Here is a 17,853-nt window from a genome sequence, read left to right on the forward strand (position 1 = left end):
TTTTGGTCAAGAAACTCTTCAACAGTCGTTCATTCTTTGAATTTATTAAAAATAAAATAATATAAATCCTAGAGTATGAGAGATCACAAGAAACTGAACACTGCAGCATTGATGACAAATCATATTCCTAAAGAAAGTGCCTGGACACTGTTTATCTCGTCTTGATGATGAGGAGTAGCAAGGCCAAGCTGCGAAACAGCAACGCAAGAAGAGCCAAGTGCCCGATGTCACTCCAAACAGACCCCTGCAAAGAAAAAATTTACGATCAGCACAATCATTCCCGACCAAACTAATGCAACCACTGATTCATGCTCACCTCTTTAAAGCTGTACACCTGCAAGGCGTAGTGGCCATTGTGTATGCAAGAGTTGTTGTTCAAAGATCCCGTGCAAGATATCTCGGGCACATCTTGCCACTGGTTGACTAGCAGAGCTTCGTTTCCATAACGAAACCATGATATATACTGGATCCACGAAAAATAGGAAGGCATGGTGCTGAGACAGACGCAAGCGCACCGTAAATACAAACATTCTGATTCTTGAGTGCAAAAGAAAATAAATTAAGGTTCACATACTTACTCCAGATTTACAAAGAAACCTCCATACAGAAGAAGAGGGATAACTGCCGGTGCTCCGGTCGAGAGTGCTGTCGACATGTTATTTGCAGCACACGAAATGAAGTACCCTGGAATACGAATCAAACAAATCCATTCAAAGGAAGCACAGAGGTAAGATGCGACGAAATGGTTGTAAAACTGACCGAAAGACGTGGCGACGAGTCCGATGAGGTTGGTGATGGCCACACAGGTGAAGAAGCGCACGGGGTCGGGGTTGAGCCCCACCGCGAAGTAGACGATGCAGGTGTACAGCACCGGCAGCATCATGAAGATGGGCAGCTCGGCCGTGGAGCGCGCCAGGAAGTAGGCGTCCACGCGGTACATGGCGGCCATGTGCTCGCGCATGAACACCGCCCGCTCCGTGCAAAACACCTGTCGTGGGGAAGGTCACAGTCATTGAAAGGTGGAGAAGTGTAAGCTGTCCGAGTCTCGTGGACCAAATTTAAACCAATTTGAACTTGGAAGTGAGAAAACGCGAAGCCGGCTTGCCTTGATGACGGCGAGCACGTTCTGGAAGGTCATGTTGGTGATGGTGGTGAAGAGGGCGGCGTTGACGTTGATGAGGCCGGTCTGGTCGAGGTTCTGGCCGAAGTAGAGCACGGACACGAGCAGGGCGATGACGGCCGTCTGCAGCACGCGCACCCGCACCAGCTGCGGCTCCTTGCGCACGCTCAGCCACGAGCGCCACAGCAGCGCCAGGAACTGCGTGCCCCAGGACGCCTGGTAGTGCGAGGACGAGGAGGATGACAGTGCCCGCTGCAGCGGCCGCCACCCTTTCACCTGCGGGCAGGGAGACAGGCCTTGCAGGGACAGCGGAGCACAGCGGAGCACAGCGGAGCGCCCGACGACGCGGGAGTAGGCAACCCGGCCGCCACGCCGCGCCACGGGACTGCCTACCCGCCAGGCGCTGCGACAGAAGGCTCACCGGGTAGTCAGTGATGGCGGCCGTCCTGGCGGCCGCGTCCGACCGCTCGTACGCGTCGCACACCCGGTGGATGCGGTCCCTGGAGGCGGCCTCCTCGGTGGGCACCACGGCCAGCAGCTGCACGAAGAAGTCGGCGGGGTTGTACTTGGGCGGGATGGGGGCGCCGATCCTGGAAGCAGCGAAGCGTGCGTCACACAGGGGCGGCCAAAACTCCAGACGCGTTGTGAGCTCCAGAGCCGCTAAGCAGGGCTCAGGGGCGCCGGAAGTGTATTTCCTCAGGGGGGCAAACAATTTTAAATCCTACGTTCCTAATTACCCCCCTCCCCCACCAAAAAAGGTGCTTAAAAAGACCCTACTCTTTCATGCCCCGCCTCGGGAAGGCTTTGACCGCTGATAGTTTAGGAGCAGTGGTCTCGCAAAAATGGTCAAAAAGTGAATGAATTTCAGAAAATCATCGTTTTTGCTGACTTTGAGCGGTCACTGCATCCAATTTAGTTGCGGTCAAAGGCCTCCCTCGACGCCTTACTATTCTAAAGACCCTACTCTTTCATGCCCCGCCTCGGGAAGGCTTTGACCGCTGATAGTTTGGGAGCAGTGGTCTCGCAAAAATGGTCAAAAAGTGAATGAATTTCAGAAAATCACCGTTTTTGCTGACTTTGAACTGTCACTGCATCCAATTTAGTTGCGGTCAAAGGCCTCCCTCGACGCCTTACTATTCTTAAGACCCTACTCTTTCAGGCCCCGCCTCGGGAAGGCTTTGACCGCTGATAGTTTAGGAGCAGTGGTCTCGCAAAAATGGTCAAAAAGTGAAAGAATTTCAAAAAATCATCGTTTTTGCTGACTTTGAGCGGTCACTGCATCCAATTTAGTTGCGGTCAAAGGCCTCCCTCGACGCCTTACTATTCTTAAGACCCTACTCTTTCATGCCCCGCCTCGGGAAGGCTTTGACCGCTGATAGTTTGGGAGCAGTGGTCTCGCAAAAATTGTCAAAAGTGATTGAATCCCCGCAAGTATGATCGTCATTTCATTGGATGATGTTGATTATTTCACTGGTTACCAACTAGACGCGCAATGATTATCTTGAGTCGGGTACCCCTTGGAATATGCTGTCCCATTTTTACCCCGTGTCCTACAATTGCTCCAACTGACCCTAATACTAATATAAATTATTCAATTCAAGGGGGAGGGGGAAGAGGCCGCCGCGCCGCGTCTCGCCGCTCACTGCGGAGATACTTTGCGCGACCGGTGCCCGCCCGCCTGGCTCGATTTTCGCAGCTTCCCACCAAAGTCCAGGGGGAGGGGGGGGGCGATGGCCCCCCTGCCAAATTCCAGGGGGGGCAGCCTGCCCACCCTGCACCCCACTTCCGGCGCCCCTGGCAGGGCTCGAACGGAGCGTGTGATCCCACCAATGGATTCCTCGTTCGGAGGGCAATCCATTGATGGGGTCACACGTTCGGTTTGAGTCCCATTCGAGTTCAAAACCCGTCCGGGATTTAGACCCGCCTCCGCCGGTCTTCTGGCTCATTGGGGGCGAGCTCGCCTTCCTTCGTGGTAGAGCTTGCGGTGTACCTGGCGAAGAAGTCCTGCGCCTCCCGCGGCGACCCCAGGAAGGCGACGCGGCCCTCGGCCATCAGCAGGATCTTGTCGAACTGGGCGAACACCTCCGAGGACGGCTGGTGGATGGTGAGCACCACGGTCTTGCCGCGGCGCGCCATGCGAGACAGCACCTCCACCGTGGTCTGCGCCATGTAGGCGTCCAGCCCGGACGTGGGCTCGTCGCACAGCAGCAGGGCGGGGTCCGTCAGCACCTGCGCGTGGACACGGACCGTCACTGGGAGGGAAGCCGACTTGCTAAAGTTGAGACTTCTTGGAAAATCGGCGGCTTACCTCGGACGCAAACGACAGTCTTTTCATCTCTCCCCCGGAAATGCCCTTGACTTTGCCCGGCACGCCGATGATGCTGTCCTGGCATTTCGTCAGCCCCAGCTGGACGAGAGGCAGAGAACGGAATTAACTTTTAGAACTTTTAAAAAGCACACTGTAAAGGGTCAAAAGTTGCAAGATGGCGGTGCTCCGACGGCAAGGGCTTACCTCCTCCATGACTTCCTGCACCCTGCGCAGCCTCAGCCTGCGCGGCATGCGTCGCTCCATTCGCAGCAGCGCCTGCGGGACAAGGACGGGAGACGACTCTGACGTCAAGGATTCGGGTTACTGAGTCCCTTGGTCCTGTTTCATCGGATCGGTGTCGGGACACGGATCGCGCCTTCGCGCCGCCATGGCGCCGCCAACACGCGATCCTGGGCCAAGGAGGACCGCCTCAACTGTGCTTTCGTCGCTCTGTCTCTCTCGCACCCGTGGGAGCCCCTTGCGTGCGAGGGAGACAATCAGTCCGAAGCCGGGCGGCGCTTGCATCCATTTTCCGATCCGATCCGCTGCGGTTTCCACATGGGAAAGCCGAGCCGGTTTGGTTTTCAGCTTCCGTGGGATCGCGGTGGGTCGGCGGCTCAATCCTTTCCCTTTGACACGAGCGCGGGATAAAGCCTCTGCCGCAGCGGACAGTGGGCCAGAAGTGGGTCAAAATCCCGGACGCGTTTTGAGCTCCAGAGTCGCTAAATGGGACTCGAACGGAGCGTGTGACCCCACCAATGGATTCCTCGTTCGAAGAGAAATCCATTGGTGGGGTCACACGTTCGGTTCGAGTGTCATTTAGTGCCTCGAGCTCCAAACCCGTCCGGGATTTCGGCCGCCTCCACCGGTCTTCTGGCCCACAGCGCGGCGACGGTGGCGTGCTACCTGGAAGACGAGGTGCTCTCGCACGGTGAGCCAGCCGACGAACAGGTCGCGCTGCTGCACGTAGGCCGCCACGCCGGCCAAGTCCCTGCTGCTGGTGACGACGGAGCCCGACACGGCGCGCGCGCCCGTCACCGTCAGCTGCCTGTCCGAGCGGAACGTGAGGGCGTCCAGGAGCGTCGTCTTGCCCGCGCCGCTCGCCCCCATGATGGCCAGCACCTCCCCGGGCAGCGCGGCGCCAGACACTGCAACAGCCGGACAGTCAGTCTCCGAGCATTCAGTCGAAAGAAGCGACTTAAACTAACCGTTTTTAAGGAGATGCTTGCGGGGCGCGGACGGCCGTCGGTGGAACCAGTGCGCCACGGAGGCCCTGCGGGGCCGCGCACCGGGAGCGAACACGTTGAGGGCGGTCCAGGTGTACGTCAGCGGCGTGCAGGCGGCTTGGTGGGCCGGCCAGTCGCCGCCGCCGCCGCCCCCGCCTCCACCGCCGCCGCCGCCGCCCGCCACCTCGTCGTCGTGGCCCTTGGCGCCGTTGGCGAAGCTGGCGAAGCTGCCGTAGCCCAGGTCCTTGGCCGGGTCCTTGCCGTTGACGTCGGTGGAGTCCGCCGTCCACCACGCCACCCCGCGGCCGCGAGCGCCGCCGCCAGCGTCCTGGGGAAGCGGGACAGCGCCATTAGTCAACACTCAATCCGAGAGTCGCTCTGTCTCCCTCCCACTCGTGGGTCGTCCCGCGCAGGTGCGAGAGAGACAGAGCGACGACAACAACTCTCGGAGCTGGAGCTGCTGGAGCGCACGCCTCGTCCGCAAACCAATTAAACAGCGAAACAAAAACAAAAGGAACAAACAGAACCGTAACCGCGACAGTGAGTAAATGCATGGCGTGTCTAAAAACAGAAGGAAGGCCCAGTTAAACTGCACTCGCTGCACGGTGACGTCCGCCACCGCGGATAGACTGCCTGCCTTGCAGTCGAGTGACTCTCAAAGGCTGTTTCCGGTCCAGCAGAGCCTCTAGGCCCTTGATCGCCTGCCCGCCAAAAAGTTTAAATATTGAATAAAGTCAGCCAATCTTTTTTCATCGCTGCTAACCAAAGAAGTTGCGCCATATCGCCAACTTTTCTCAACATCGTTTAGCCAGCAAAAACAAGAATCCGTGCAGTATTTTCTTACTAAGGCTTGAACCCTCGAGTAAATGAAATACATTTTGAATAACTCGGTTTTGCCGCTCGCCCTGTCCGCCCCTTTTAAATTAGAGTGGAAGCGGCTGGGCAGGGCCGTAAACTGGAAAGCGATACATCCCGCGGTGTGCCGGCGGGGGGGCCATGCCACAGCCATGCCGCCGCCGCCATGCCGCTGGCGCGCCGACGGCGGATGCAAACAGAAAGGGGATAAACACGAAACAAAACCGAAACGTCGTCTGCTGCCTGATTACGAAAGACCGTTCGGCCCGTCGCTCCGTGGGGCGCTCCATGGGTGCGACAGAGACAGGGCGACGAGGCGCTCTACGGAATCGGGCGGCTCTGGAGGCGAGGCGGAGCGGGGATTCGCGATGAGGCCATGAGGCCACTCCCCGACTCCTTGCCCTTGGCTAGCGCGCTGTAGCTCCGCAGATTCCAGTGCCAAGCCTGGCCAAGCCATGCCGAGCGAGTCAGAGTTACACTGTGTCGCCGTGGCGCGGTTACGAAACAACGAACGCACGGCATCCCACTTTTACGTGGAAGGCCCGTAAACAACAATGAAAACTTAAGTGTGTGCTGTGGCCACTGGCTTCTGGCAGGTTCATTGCACTAGCAAATTGATTTTCAAGGGACATGTGTGTCTTCTGACCCTGGCGAAATTGTACACACCTCGTTTCAGTAAGGACTTTGACTGGCCACACTGCCCACAGCGCAGGGCGCTAGGCGGCGCTGGGCGTTGGGCGCGAGGCCCTTTGCGTAAGGCTCCAGTTGTCCCTCGGCCGTCAAAGAAGGGCTTCCCTCCCGCACAGGCATTCCCGGCCGCGGCTTCGCCTGGCTTGCGTAAGCGACCAATGACCTACCACATCACACATGGCGCCTTGGCGAGCCTAGCCAGCCTGGTCAGCCCTGCGGCCTTCTCGGGGACCGCCCTCGGGACGCCGCGGATCGGATATAGAGTTTCAGTTTCAGGGATTCTCCCACACCCACACTCGGGGAAGGGTTCAGTGTCTCGTGTCCCGGTGAGAGTTAAGCGGTCAAACTCTAGCAAGAAATTTATTCTATCTCTGCATCGCGTACGCAATCGCAGCTCTGCTAATTTTTCCAGGAATTATGGTCCTACTATCACCTGAAGTACGAGTCCGAAAATAATAAAACGGTAGAGGATCCCTACTGGGGATTCCCTTGGATTACAGAATCCCGAACAGAGTCTCCGTATTAGTGGCTGGGACAAGTTCAACACGAGTCAGCCTGGCGCCTCTACTTTCTTCCATAAACGATGTCCAGCTGGCTATCCACGCTCATTCGCTGTCAAGTTCCATCAAGCTTCCCGTCACGTCGCGTTAGACGCGCTGACGCGCCGTGCGGTGGTCGCTCCAGCCACTCCGGCACCGCCGGCTAAGCAGCTCCGAATCAAGTTTCCGATCGGCATGGCTGCAGTGCTTTCGCACGCCCGAATTCGCGAATTTCGAGGAACCTCTATGGAAGCGCCTTGCTGTTATGAAAAATCGAGAAAAGTTCGACCTATTTTTTTAAAGGAAAAGGGTAAATAGTCCTTTGCAACCGAGCTGCGCGCCAAAATGCCGAAGACAAACGAAGATCGGTGAGGATTGCGAAAACCGAACCGCGGAAAAACAACAACACCACCAACAACAACGCACCGCTTTGAATGTCATCCTGCCCCTCCCCTCTCGTCCTCCCCCTCCCCCCCCCCTCCCCTGGCCCCGCCCCCTCGCCAAATCCCTCATGGACTCACCGAGTTGGACGGCGGTCTTCTGTGGCCGCCGCCATCGTCGAGGAGCGGCTCGGACTCCGTGGTGACCGTCATGGTGTCCGGGCGTGGTACTCCGCTGCTCCGCCGCGCGCCACTGGCGTCACGGGGGTCCCCGGCGTCCCCCGGCCGCCGCCCCCTACCGGCCTACCGGCCTGCCGGCCCCCGTCCCGGACGAGCGGGGACGAGCCGAGACGAGCCGAGCAGAGCGAGTCCAGCCGAACCGAGGCCCCAAGCCGGAGCCGAGCCGGCGCTCGGAGCCACCGGCGCGGCGGCGGCGGCCTAGCGGCGGTCCGTCCGGCCGTCGTCGCCGAGGCTGACCGAGGCCTCTGCTCGGCCGGAGGACAGGGGGGCTTAGCGGGGCGGGGGCGGGGCGGGGAGGAGGGGAAGCAGCTTATTTTGGCGTTACATAAGGCACGCAATTGACAAAGTCATCAGGAGGTATTTTGGCAAAGACGGGGTGACGTGATCCCTCATTCTGCGCACTATGTAGTCAGTTTGCGATTGAAGCCGTCTCGAGCAGCACTTCTGTTATGAGGACCATTGTTGTTGTTGGGAAGATGCCTGATTAAATTGTTTTCTAACTAAAAACCTCGATTTATTACAATTTTACATTTAGCCCCGAGACAAAGCATCACATAAAATACAATTAAGGATGAAAAATTCAAAGTTAAACCTAACGAAACATATTGAAACTGTTGTCGTAAAAAATATTGAAACTCGCAAGTCTATTCATCGAGTTTCATCACGACTTGCTGCGTCTGTTTGTCACGCTTTTCGTTTTCCGTGGAAACTACCCGCTCCCTCGCCTGGTCAAAAAAGAAGAAAGCAGTTACGGCCTTCCCCAACTTTCTATCAAAACAACTCGGCACCACATGACTCTTGGTAAATTTCCTTTATCTGTTTCATGTCAACTTGTGTTTTGAGAGTAGAGTGTCATTTGAATGACACGAAGTTGGGGCGCAGAGCTCTGGGAGCACCTAAGTCATATGATGGGAACATGACCCAAAAATTAGTCAAAAATTATCAGACGTAGAAATGACATCATTCGTCACCATTTTGACCTGATTTTGACTAGTACCTGTTCTCCTTGCATTGGCTGCGGCGCAAATTTTCGCACTCCTGATTAGGTAAACACCCTCCTCGCTGGATGGGCCGGGCAGGCCGGGCCGGCGGCGGGGCCGTGCGAGTGCGCGATGGCGCGATTCCCCCCCCCCCTCTCCCGCGCGGAGGACTCTTAATTTATGGCCGCAGCGACAATGTTGAGCGGACTGGCTCCGCACGCACATCGCCCGCACTGGTTCCAACAGGCTTACACCGGACTTACAGCGCCGGCGTCACATTTTTGCTTTTACATACTACAAAGAAATCCCTGTCGCAAGGTTTTCCGCGGGTTGAAATGGTTGGATTATTGTAATTATGGTGACGGATTCTTTTACGTAAGCTTTAATTGTCCGCAAATGTAAGTTCGGTAGTGCTACCACTTGTTGACGCCAGGAGGTGTTATGCCGGCAGGCTGTGGAGGCGTGTTTTTCCACCATCCTGGTCTGGAGGGGCGAACCGTTGGAGGTCCGAAGCCGGGCTGTAAAACGGCCCGGACCACCAGATCTGATCCTGAATCAGGTGCCAAGGACAGCTCCTAGGCCCTCCAAAAGGCCACCCATGTTGCAGAAAAAGGTCATTTTGTCGTCGATGAGAGCTAAAATTTCAAAAACATTGGTGACCTCTTGGACCACTCTGGCCGTCGACGATCTCGTCATTTGGGCATTATCATTTGACACCCTGTTGACTTGGGACTTCCCCCTCATACTGGCCGACGCGCTTCGCCCCGCTTCGCCCTCCCTCCCACCTCCGCGTCGCGCCGTCGCGCCTCCTTGGCAACGATCTTGCTTGCTCCCAGGGGTATGCACTCGCGTAATAGTCTGGGGCTCGGTCCGGGTCACTCTATCCACCGATAGCACGCGTAACAGTGCGCGTAAGAGTCACGTGTCGTGGCCAAAATTCTCCGAATCTCACCAAATTTTGGATTGCTTTGGGCTGTTTCCAGCTGAAATCCGAATTTTTGAGGTGCAATAGAGCGTGACAGACGTAACAATCGGGTCAAAGGTTACAAGAGTGCATAGCCCCTGCTCCTGCTGCTGCCCCCGCACTGCGCCGCATAGTGCACCCTGGGTGTCGGTTATTCAGGCTTCATGTCACTTTTGCGGTTTTCTAGGCGCGTCTAGTGTCCGGCTTAACTAGGCCTCTCCCTTGGACAGCTTCTCCCTCCTTTGTGTTCCGTGCGTCAGCAGCCGGCAGCCGCGGCTGGAGAGCGGTCGCTTTGTCTCTCTCGCACCCCAACGGTGGCGCGGGACGCCCCGTGAGTGCGAGCGAGACGGACAGCGCGGCGAAAGCACACTGCGCAGTGCTAGACCGCCATGTGCACGTGACCGTCACGTGACTCAGGCATGAAGCCCTGCGAAACGCCTCCCCCTCCCCTCCCTCGGCGCGGCGGCACGGCGGGAGGGGAGGGGCGGCAGGGCGGCAGGGCGTTTCTGCACGCCACCCTGCTCCCCGCGGACCCGTGGAGCCGCGGACCCCATCGCCGGCCCCGTCCGCGTCGTCCCCACGTCCCCCACGTCCGAGCGGTGCGAGCGGTCCGGGCCCAAAACGCAGCGCGCCGGTCGGCGGACAAGGACTCGACGGACACATTGGCGCTGCGGCGACGGTAGTGAGAACAGAGACAACAGAGGACATGGAGTCGGCCCGGAAACTGGTGAACGGCACGGCGGCCGCGCTGCCGGACCTGACCACGGAGCGCTTCCCGCACCTGGAGCGGGGCGACTTCGCCGTGCTGGCCGACCGCCACTTGCGCTTCTTCGAGGACCTGCTGGGCACCGAGGCCGTGCTCACGGACCCCGTCAAGGTGGCCGCGCACAACATCGACTGGGACCGGCACGCGCGCGGACGCGGCTCGGTGGTGCTGCTGCCCGCCAGCACGCAGCAGGTGGCCGACGTGCTCGCCTACTGCAACCGCGAGAAGCTGGCCGTCACGCCCCAGGGCGGCAACACGGGGCTCGTCTGGGGCAGCGTGCCCGTCTTCGACGAGATCGTGCTCTCCACGCAGGTAGGAGCGCCGCGCCAGCACGCACGCCACGTAGAGGCCCGGGGACGGCCGTGAAGTGAGGCAGTGAGGCCGACAGAGCCGCGTCCAGGACTGCCCAGTCGGCACCATTCAGTGGGTGCCATGGACCCTGTGGCGTTACGGTGTCTTGGTAGGCACTGCCTACTAGGCACTGCCTACTAAGCACTGCCTACTAAGCAGCCTACTAGGCATTCCCGGACGCAGAACTGTCGAAGGGGCTGTGTAGGAGTCCGGGCTGAGTTGGACTCAGAACGAAAAAGTTATTGGCCATCAAAAGTGCTCAAAGCAGCCTGAACGTCCCTTTTGGTGGAGTCCAAATAGTTCTATTTATGGCAAGGACAAAAGGTAAAGTGAGAAAACAGGATCGTAAAGCCGGCCTTCACCGGAATATTTGGTCACAAGGCAGAGCGAACAAGATCAAGCCGGATCACTACCGTCAAACGAAACGAGACGGAAAAGAACGCCAAAAAGTTTCGTTGAATATTTTTATTATTATTGTTTTTTGTCTTGCCACGCAAAGGCGTAACAATTAATTTTCGCCACGCCCCTTAAAACGGCACGGAATTGCGCTGCTTGACTCACGCAGCGGTGCGCCGCCGGCCTCCTAGATCTCATTATGCAGCAATTTTGTTTTGGTTACCTGACCCCTGCCCGAGTCCTCCTAGACAGTCTGGGACTGGCCCGGGCCAAAAATAGCCACAGCCACCGGTAGGAAAAAAAACTTTGGCGAGTGTTTGTGCGAATAGAATCGCGGAGTCGCCGTCGCCCGCGAGCACTGACCTTACCGTCGGGCCCGGCACGGCGCGGCACGGCGCGGCACGGCGCGGCACGGCGGTGTAGCCTGCTGGAACCCGCCTGTGGCGTGGCAGCGCGGCCCGCGGCACTGTGGCACCAGGCCAGTGGTTCTCAACCTTAGGGTCGCGACCCCAAGCGGGGTCGCGAAATTTTTTTTAAAGGGGGCGCGGCGATGCTGGGGTCGTTTTTTTAGGCCGATTTTAAGCAGCCACTGCGTCTGATCCGAGGCGGGCATTTTGCTCCCTCAACGGGCAACTGGTCTTTGGACCTTCCTTTAGCATGCCTTTGTTACGGAGTGCAATTATCAGTCTTAGTTTGGGAGCAGTATTGTCTCAAAGTTGGCCAAAACGCTCAGAAATGTCTTTGAAAAATCGTGTTTTGGGCCGATTTTAAGCAGCCACTGCGTCTGATCCGAGGCGGGCATTTTGCTCCCTCAACGGGCAATCGGTCTTTTGGGCCTTCCTTTAGCATGCCTTTGTTACGGAGTGCAATTATCAGTCTTAGTTTGGGAGCAGTATTGTCTCAAAGTGGCCGAAACGCTCAGAAATGTCTATGAAAAATCGTGTTTTGGGCCGATTTTAAGCAGCCACTGCGTCTGATCCGAGGCGGGCATTTTGCTCCCTCAACGGGCAATTGGTCTTTTGGGCCTTCCTTTAGCATGCCTGTTACGGAGTGCGATCATCAGTCTTAGTTTGGGAGCAGTATTGTCTCAAAATTGACCAAAATAGTCACAACGATTTTTTAAAGACACTTGCGACCGTTTTGATCGACTTTGAGACAATACTGCTCCCAAACTAAGACTGACAATCGCACTCCGTAACAAAGGCATGCTAAAGGAAGGTCCAAAGACCAATTGCCCGTTGAGGGAGCAAAATGCCCGCCTCGGATCAGACGCAGTGGCTGCTTAAAATCGGCCCAAAACACGATTTTTCATAGACATTTCTGAGCGTTTCGGCCAACTTTGAGACATACTGCTCCCAAACTAAGACTGATAATTGCACTCCGTAACAAAGGCATGCTAAAGGAAGGTCCAAAGACCGATTGCCCGTTGAGGGAGCAAAATGCCCGCCTCGGATCAGACGCAGTGGCTGCTTAAAATCGGCCCAAAACACGATTTTTCAAAGACATTTCTGAGCGTTTTGGCCAACTTTGAGACAATACTGCTCCCAAACTAAGACTGATAATTGCACTCCGTAACAAAGGCATGCTAAAGGAAGGTCCAAAGACCAGTTGCCCGTTGAGGGAGCAAAATGCCCGCCTCGGATCAGACGCCGTGGCATGTTAAAGGAGGGGTCCCGTGGGGTCGCGAAATTTTTCCTGGGGGTCGCGGAAATTTTTGGCTTCAAATTTGGGGTCGCGAGCCGAGAAAGGTTGAGAACCGCTGCACCAGGCCAAACCGCATGCATCTACCACTGTATCTTTCCTGAATTCGGGCGTGTTTGGTTCGACAGCGCCTGAACGAGATCCTGCACTTCGACGAGGTGTCGGGCGTGCTGACGTGCCAGGCGGGCTGCGTCCTCGGCGACCTGGACGCGTACGTCCGCAAGCGCGGCTTCATCGTGCCGCTCGACCTGGGCGCCAAGAACAAGTGCCACATCGGCGGCAACCTGTCCACCAACGCGGGCGGCGTGCGCCTGGTGCGCTACGGCAGCCTGCACGGCTCCGTGCTGGGCCTGGAGGCGGTGCGCGCCGACGGCACCGTGCTCCGCCTCATGAACACCCTCCGCAAGGACAACTCGGGCTTCCACCTCAAGCACCTGTTCATCGGGTCCGAGGGCACGCTCGGCGTCATCACGCAGGTGAGGGGCCGTCCGCCACCCCGCCGGCAGCGTCTGCCTCTCTCCCTCCCACTGGGCGGCGGGGGGGGTCCGGAGAGGCAGAGCCGGCAGAGCTGCACGGCTGGGATGCGGCCAGCGTTGTACACTCGAGGGGTGTGCACCCTAGAAATTTCGACCAAAATTATCCGGATTTAATTTAAAACAACCCAAAAAAGTGGGTAAAATTCGGAAAAATTCCGTTATTACGCTACTATTACGCGTTCTGTTACGCGTGCTATCGTCTTTATGCACGCCCTCTAATGGGTGCAGAACGATTCCAGACTTTTATGGTGGGCAATCAGTGCGGCAGAAAAAACTAGTGCACATGTGAACAAAATGTTGTGGCAATTGCCCGTTGTCGAGGCTGACGCGCGTGAGAGTGACAGGCCGTGTCGTTTGGTCCCGCAGGTGGCCATCCAGTGCAGCGTGGCGCCCGCCTCGGTGCACGTGCTGTTCCTGGGCGTGCCGTCCTTCCCGCGCGTGGTGGACGCCTTCCGCGCGTCGCGCGCCGCGCTGGCCGAGACGCTGTCGGCGTGCGAGATGATGGACGCCGAGTGCATGAGCGTGGTGGTGGACAAGCTGGGCTACCGCCACCCGCTGCAGTCCGACTCGCCGTTCTACGTGCTGGTGGAGACCAACGGCAGCGACGCGCAGCACGACCGCGAGAAGCTGGCCAAGCTGCTGCAGTCGGTCCGCGACGCCGACATCGCCACCGACGGCGTCCTGGCGTCGTCCGAGGCCGAGATGCACACGCTGTGGGAGATGCGGCTGCGCATCGGCAAGGGCCTCTGGGCGGACGGCTGCCTCTACACGTTCGACATCAGCGTGCCGCTCAAGATGTACTACGACGTGGTGCCCGAGCTGGCGCGCCACCTTCGCGACAACGGGCGGCCCGTGACGCGCGTCTGCGGCTTCGGACACATGGGCGACAGCAACCTGCACCTCGGCGTCACCACGCCCACCTTCGACCCGGAGCTCCTCGAGTGGATGGAGGAGTTCGTGTACGACTGGACGTCCAAGCGTTGCGGCTCCGTGGCCGCCGAGCACGGCGTCGGCTTCAAGAAGAACAGGTTCGTGCACCTGTCCAAGACCGCGCCCGCCCTCAGCGTCATGAAGGGCCTCAAGGACCTCATGGACCCCAACGGCATCCTCAACCCCTACAAGGTGCTTCCACTCGGACTCACCGGAAAATCGTGTTAGTCTTGGTTTGATTACCAGAGTCGGCACGGGGAGCGAGCCAAAATGCTGTGTCCAGTGTTTGTGTTCATTTCATTCTAGTAAGTTGATTAAGGATGTATCGCGATTTTTTAGTTTGTAAGTTCGGTTTAAAAGTAGCACGTTGAATGTTTATTATGTTTGTAGTGTGTAAGTTTTTTTGCTGTGATGAATTTATTTTTGTTGTCATCATTGTTGTACTGTTTCTACCAGATTAAATAAATTTGAAATCTGAAGATTGTCGGTTGCTGTTTATTCACTTCCCGTGTTTCCCACCATAAGAAGTCGCGTGCAATAAGATAATCAAAAGAAAATTCACTACTGACGAACGTCACTAGAATGTCTTTATCCAATATGAAATATCAGCTCGCGGCTCGCAGTGTCACTCGATACTCTCCTACAGCCCGGCCTACCCTCGGCGGAAACTAGACCAGGACCGCCAAGGACCGTTCTCCTCCATTGAGAGCTGAGGTGTGAGTGACAGAGATGCCGAGTTCTTGTTGACGGAGTCGGCCAGTGAGACGTCACATTGCATGAATTCACATTGCACTTCTCGGAAGACGCTGGAACATGCCAACTCCGCCAATGAGAAGGCCCCGTCCCATAAATTGCAAGTACATATGTGCATCTTGCATATTTTTGCTGCGTGCCTGCAGGCACAGCGTTTTTGTACTTGTGTAAATGAGGAAATGCTCTCGGTCTGTTGAAATGCTCTTGGCCGCTGGAGAAATAGTCTTGGCCTGGAGAAATGCTTTTGGCCGGGGGAAATGCTCTTTGCTTGACCAATATCGCGACCCCACGCAACCCTAAAATATTTTCCCGCGACCCTAAAACATTTTCCCGCGACCCTAAAATTTTTTTCTGCGACCCTAGACGGGTCTTGACCCTTAGGTTGAGAACGGAATGGCCTACGACAACGACGTACTTCGATGCGATTCCGAAAACAGTTCCCCCACTCTGCCTCTCTCGCACCGCCACGGGCCGCCCCTCGAGTGCGACAGAGACAGAGCGACCCCTCGGAGGCGAGTCTGCGGGCCCTTCCCCTCGGAAGCCCCTTACGTAAGCGGGCGGCCGGGCCCGCCTCGCGTAGCATCACGGCGCCGCTCCTCGCAGTCTCCCCGTCGCCTCGCCCAGCGCTGCCCAGCGCGCCAGCGCTCCACCGACAGTGCTCCTGCCGCAGCGCGACACCGGGCAGACACCCGGCCCGGCCTGCCCAGCGGCTGGAGCGGCCACACTGTGAGTCTCACAGTGTGGCAGACGCAGAACACGCACGGTGAGTGTGGCCGCCGCCGTCCCGCAGTCTCCGTCCCCCGGAGCGCGGACCACGGACTCCCCAGGTGCCGTCGCGGCTGTCGCGGATACATTAGCAAAAAGGGGGAGGGGGAATTTGGCGCGACTTGCGGCGCAGTCTCTCTCGCACCCTTTGAGTGCGAGAGAGACAGCTGTTCGGATGCACATCGGTCGATGAACAGGCGGACGTTGTTAGTCACCAGGCTGTCGTCGCGCTCTGTCTCTCTCTGTCTCTCTGTGGGCGGCTCGTGCGAGAGAGACGGAGTGAACGTCTGCTGTTCGGAATCCGGTATCTGCCTGCCTGCACCGGCTACAAAGTCGCAGACAGCTGAATCGGTGTAACAGTGGAGGCGAAGGTCAGGGTTTCGCGCGGCCAGGTGAGAGATAAAGAGAGAGAGAGAGAAAGAGAGAGAGAGAGAAAGAGAGAGAGAGAGAAGGAGAGAGGCAGGGAAGGAAGCCGTGTGGTGGCAGAAGAGTGGGCGTAACATAGGGCGGTGCAGTACGTAATGGGAACCGTGGGGGTTGGGAGAAAAATCGTCTTTTTCTGAAAATTGTTTCACGGTCCGTGACTTGCTTCCTGCTGGTGATTCCAGTGCGGTGAGGTCCAGAGCCGACACCATGGACGCGGGCGGCCTGTGCGACAGGCTGCGCCACTTGCACGTCCGCGACGACGAGCTCGCCGGCCAGGACGCCGTCAACGCCGTCACCAACCCGGACGACATCTTCCAGCGGTGGCGATGCGACGCCCGCGCCGCCCAGCTCGTCATGCCTGACAGCGCCATCATCACCACGTGCAGCAGGTAGAGCACGATTTGAGCTCCAAAGTCGCTCGCTAAACAAGACTCGAACCGAACGCGTGACCCCACCGTTCGAAGAGCAACCCATTGGTGGGGTCACACGTTCGGTTCGGGTCCCACTGTCAGAGGTCAGTCTGTAGCGTACTGTACTGGTGCTACTGCTTACTGCGTAGGTTGGGCCAGGCCAGCGCCCGGACGGTGTGCCTGCGACGCATGGACGAGGGGAGGTTCGTCTTTCTGACGGACAGTCGGAGCAAAAAGTGTAGGGAGCTGGTGAGTGCGCGAGTGCGGTTCACTGAAGCCTGCCGAACCGTGCAAAAAAAAAGTCTTGTTGCCTTTTTAGGCCGAGAACCCCAAGGCTGTGGTGACGTTCCTCTGGGCCTTCGTGGACAGGAGCGGTCTCAGGATCGCTAGGGAGGTGAGCGCACCGTACTCGTAAAAGTTTTAATAAAACTGAGCCGGAACAGTATTTGACCATCGAGACGCCGTGGTCCGCCAGGTGCGCATCGGCGGGGCGGTGCAGCCGCAGCCGCCGTCGGCCTACGAGGACCTGTACTGGTCGCTGATCCCCAACCGACGCATCCGCGCCTACATCTGCGAGCAGGGCGCCGCGGCCGACTGGGACCGCCTCAAGGAGCGCCACGACCAGCTGCTCGTCGAGGTGGAGGCCGGCAAGAGGCTGCCCATGCCCGCGCACTTGTGAGTACCCGGCACTGTGAAAACTAAAAAAACCAGGGGGACTTGAAGGCGCCTGCCAAGCACAGCATAGGCAGTGCCGCGGTGCACCGGCGCGTGACGGGACGGCCTACCCCGCAGGGGCCGTCAGCGCCTGCCGGGCACAGTGTAGGCCACGTGGCGAACGCGCCTGTTTGGCGGGACTGCCTATGCCGCACTCTGCAGGCGTTTCGGCCAACTGCATACGTTTTGTTTCAGCAAGTGCAAAATTTCTCGTTTTCGAAAAATCGAGATGGGTGTTCTGTTTGCAGCGTCGCCTACGAACTGTTCCCCTGCACGATGGAGTTTTACGAGCAGGTGGAGGAGGAGGAGGTTTGCCAGAGCCTGCAGTTCATCCGCGCGGAGTCCGGTGCATGGACACTCGAAGAATCGTCTTAATTTGTTCTGGCTCTTCCCGGTCAAGAATTGCAGAAAGAGTGTGCGGAGAGGTGAGAGGGAACTGGGAATGAATAGAACACGTCAAACTCAGGATGAAACATAGCAACATTTATTTACTATGCAGCATTCAGAGAAATAATGAAGAAGACCACAATTGCATTGCAATCAGATAAAGTTTCCTTGTCAAAAGAGAAGGTAGTATGACAAGGAAGTCACAATAAATAATTGTTAAAAATGTCCTGCTATCACATCTCTAGTCTTGCCTCCCAATAAATTAAATGAAGTTGAACTGACCATTCTCAGTGATGGACCTTTGCTCTAAGAGCAAACAAATTAAAACATGACCATGAAACAAAAATATATCAGTCTGCAACTCACAGTTTGTGTGATAATTGTGTCACAAGAGAAGAACTGCTCTCTTCAAAAGA

The 17,853-nt window shown here is 57.3% G+C and overlaps 3 protein-coding genes across 4 annotated transcripts; 2 read left to right on the plus strand and 1 right to left on the minus strand.

Moving 5' to 3' along the window:
• Window positions 1–17: 17 nt before the first annotated feature.
• LOC117645333 (protein white-like) lies at window positions 18–4,772 on the minus strand. Its single transcript, XM_034385436.1, has 11 exons — window positions 4,637–4,772; window positions 4,335–4,576; window positions 3,633–3,704; window positions 3,429–3,527; window positions 3,111–3,349; window positions 1,542–1,710; window positions 1,106–1,396; window positions 760–988; window positions 579–684; window positions 317–494; window positions 18–244 (listed from the first exon to the last, which is right to left on the minus strand). Exons 2-11 carry the CDS (start codon window positions 4,536–4,538, stop codon window positions 152–154), a joined length of 1,680 nt encoding a protein of 559 aa, XP_034241327.1. The 5' UTR covers window positions 4,539–4,576; window positions 4,637–4,772; the 3' UTR covers window positions 18–151.
• A 5,099-nt stretch (window positions 4,773–9,871) lies between these two features.
• Window positions 9,872–14,464, plus strand: LOC117645170 (D-2-hydroxyglutarate dehydrogenase, mitochondrial-like). The gene is made up of 3 exons (XM_034385155.1): window positions 9,872–10,380; window positions 12,645–12,992; window positions 13,419–14,464. Exons 1-3 carry the CDS (start codon window positions 10,009–10,011, stop codon window positions 14,208–14,210), a joined length of 1,512 nt encoding a protein of 503 aa, XP_034241046.1. The 5' UTR covers window positions 9,872–10,008; the 3' UTR covers window positions 14,211–14,464.
• Window positions 14,465–15,351: 887 nt separating this feature from the next.
• On the plus strand, window positions 15,352–17,663 carry LOC117645192 (pyridoxine/pyridoxamine 5'-phosphate oxidase-like). Of its 2 annotated transcripts, none has more exons than XM_034385210.1 (6): window positions 15,352–15,498; window positions 16,109–16,315; window positions 16,486–16,585; window positions 16,656–16,730; window positions 16,812–17,011; window positions 17,299–17,663. In XM_034385210.1, the coding sequence occupies exons 2-6, from the start codon at window positions 16,134–16,136 to the stop codon at window positions 17,423–17,425; spliced, it is 684 nt and encodes a 227-aa protein (XP_034241101.1). In that variant the 5' UTR covers window positions 15,352–15,498; window positions 16,109–16,133; the 3' UTR covers window positions 17,426–17,663. The 2 variants fall into 2 exon arrangements, with proteins under 2 accessions (XP_034241101.1, XP_034241102.1); XM_034385211.1 differs by lacking the exon at window positions 15,352–15,498 and adding an exon at window positions 15,543–15,892.
• Window positions 17,664–17,853: the final 190 nt, after the last annotated feature.

This window comes from Thrips palmi, unplaced genomic scaffold (genome assembly GCF_012932325.1).
Source record: "Thrips palmi isolate BJ-2018 unplaced genomic scaffold, TpBJ-2018v1 HiC_scaffold_18, whole genome shotgun sequence".
Taxonomy (NCBI): Eukaryota; Metazoa; Arthropoda; class Insecta; order Thysanoptera; family Thripidae; genus Thrips; species Thrips palmi.

Excerpts from the sequence above, each read along its gene's own strand:
- LOC117645333 (XM_034385436.1), bottom strand. The coding sequence starts at position 4,538 with ATGGGGGCGAGCGGCGCGGGCAAGACGACGCTCCTGGACGCCCTCACG. Across the intron at positions 3,528-3,632 it reads TGCAGGAAGTCATGGAGGAG|CTGGGGCTGACGAAATGCCA; the intron begins GTAAGCCCTTGC and ends CCTCTCGTCCAG. Across the intron at positions 245-316 it reads AGGTGTACAGCTTTAAAGAG|GGGTCTGTTTGGAGTGACAT; the intron begins GTGAGCATGAAT and ends TTTTCTTTGCAG.
- LOC117645170 (XM_034385155.1), top strand. The coding sequence starts at position 10,009 with ATGGAGTCGGCCCGGAAACTGGTGAACGGCACGGCGGCCGCGCTGCCG. Across the intron at positions 10,381-12,644 it reads AGATCGTGCTCTCCACGCAG|CGCCTGAACGAGATCCTGCA; the intron begins GTAGGAGCGCCG and ends TTGGTTCGACAG. Across the intron at positions 12,993-13,418 it reads CGCTCGGCGTCATCACGCAG|GTGGCCATCCAGTGCAGCGT; the intron begins GTGAGGGGCCGT and ends TTGGTCCCGCAG.
- LOC117645192 (XM_034385210.1), top strand. The coding sequence starts at position 16,134 with ATGGACGCGGGCGGCCTGTGCGACAGGCTGCGCCACTTGCACGTCCGC. Across the intron at positions 16,316-16,485 it reads ATCATCACCACGTGCAGCAG|GTTGGGCCAGGCCAGCGCCC; the intron begins GTAGAGCACGAT and ends CTTACTGCGTAG. Across the intron at positions 16,731-16,811 it reads GTCTCAGGATCGCTAGGGAG|GTGCGCATCGGCGGGGCGGT; the intron begins GTGAGCGCACCG and ends GTGGTCCGCCAG.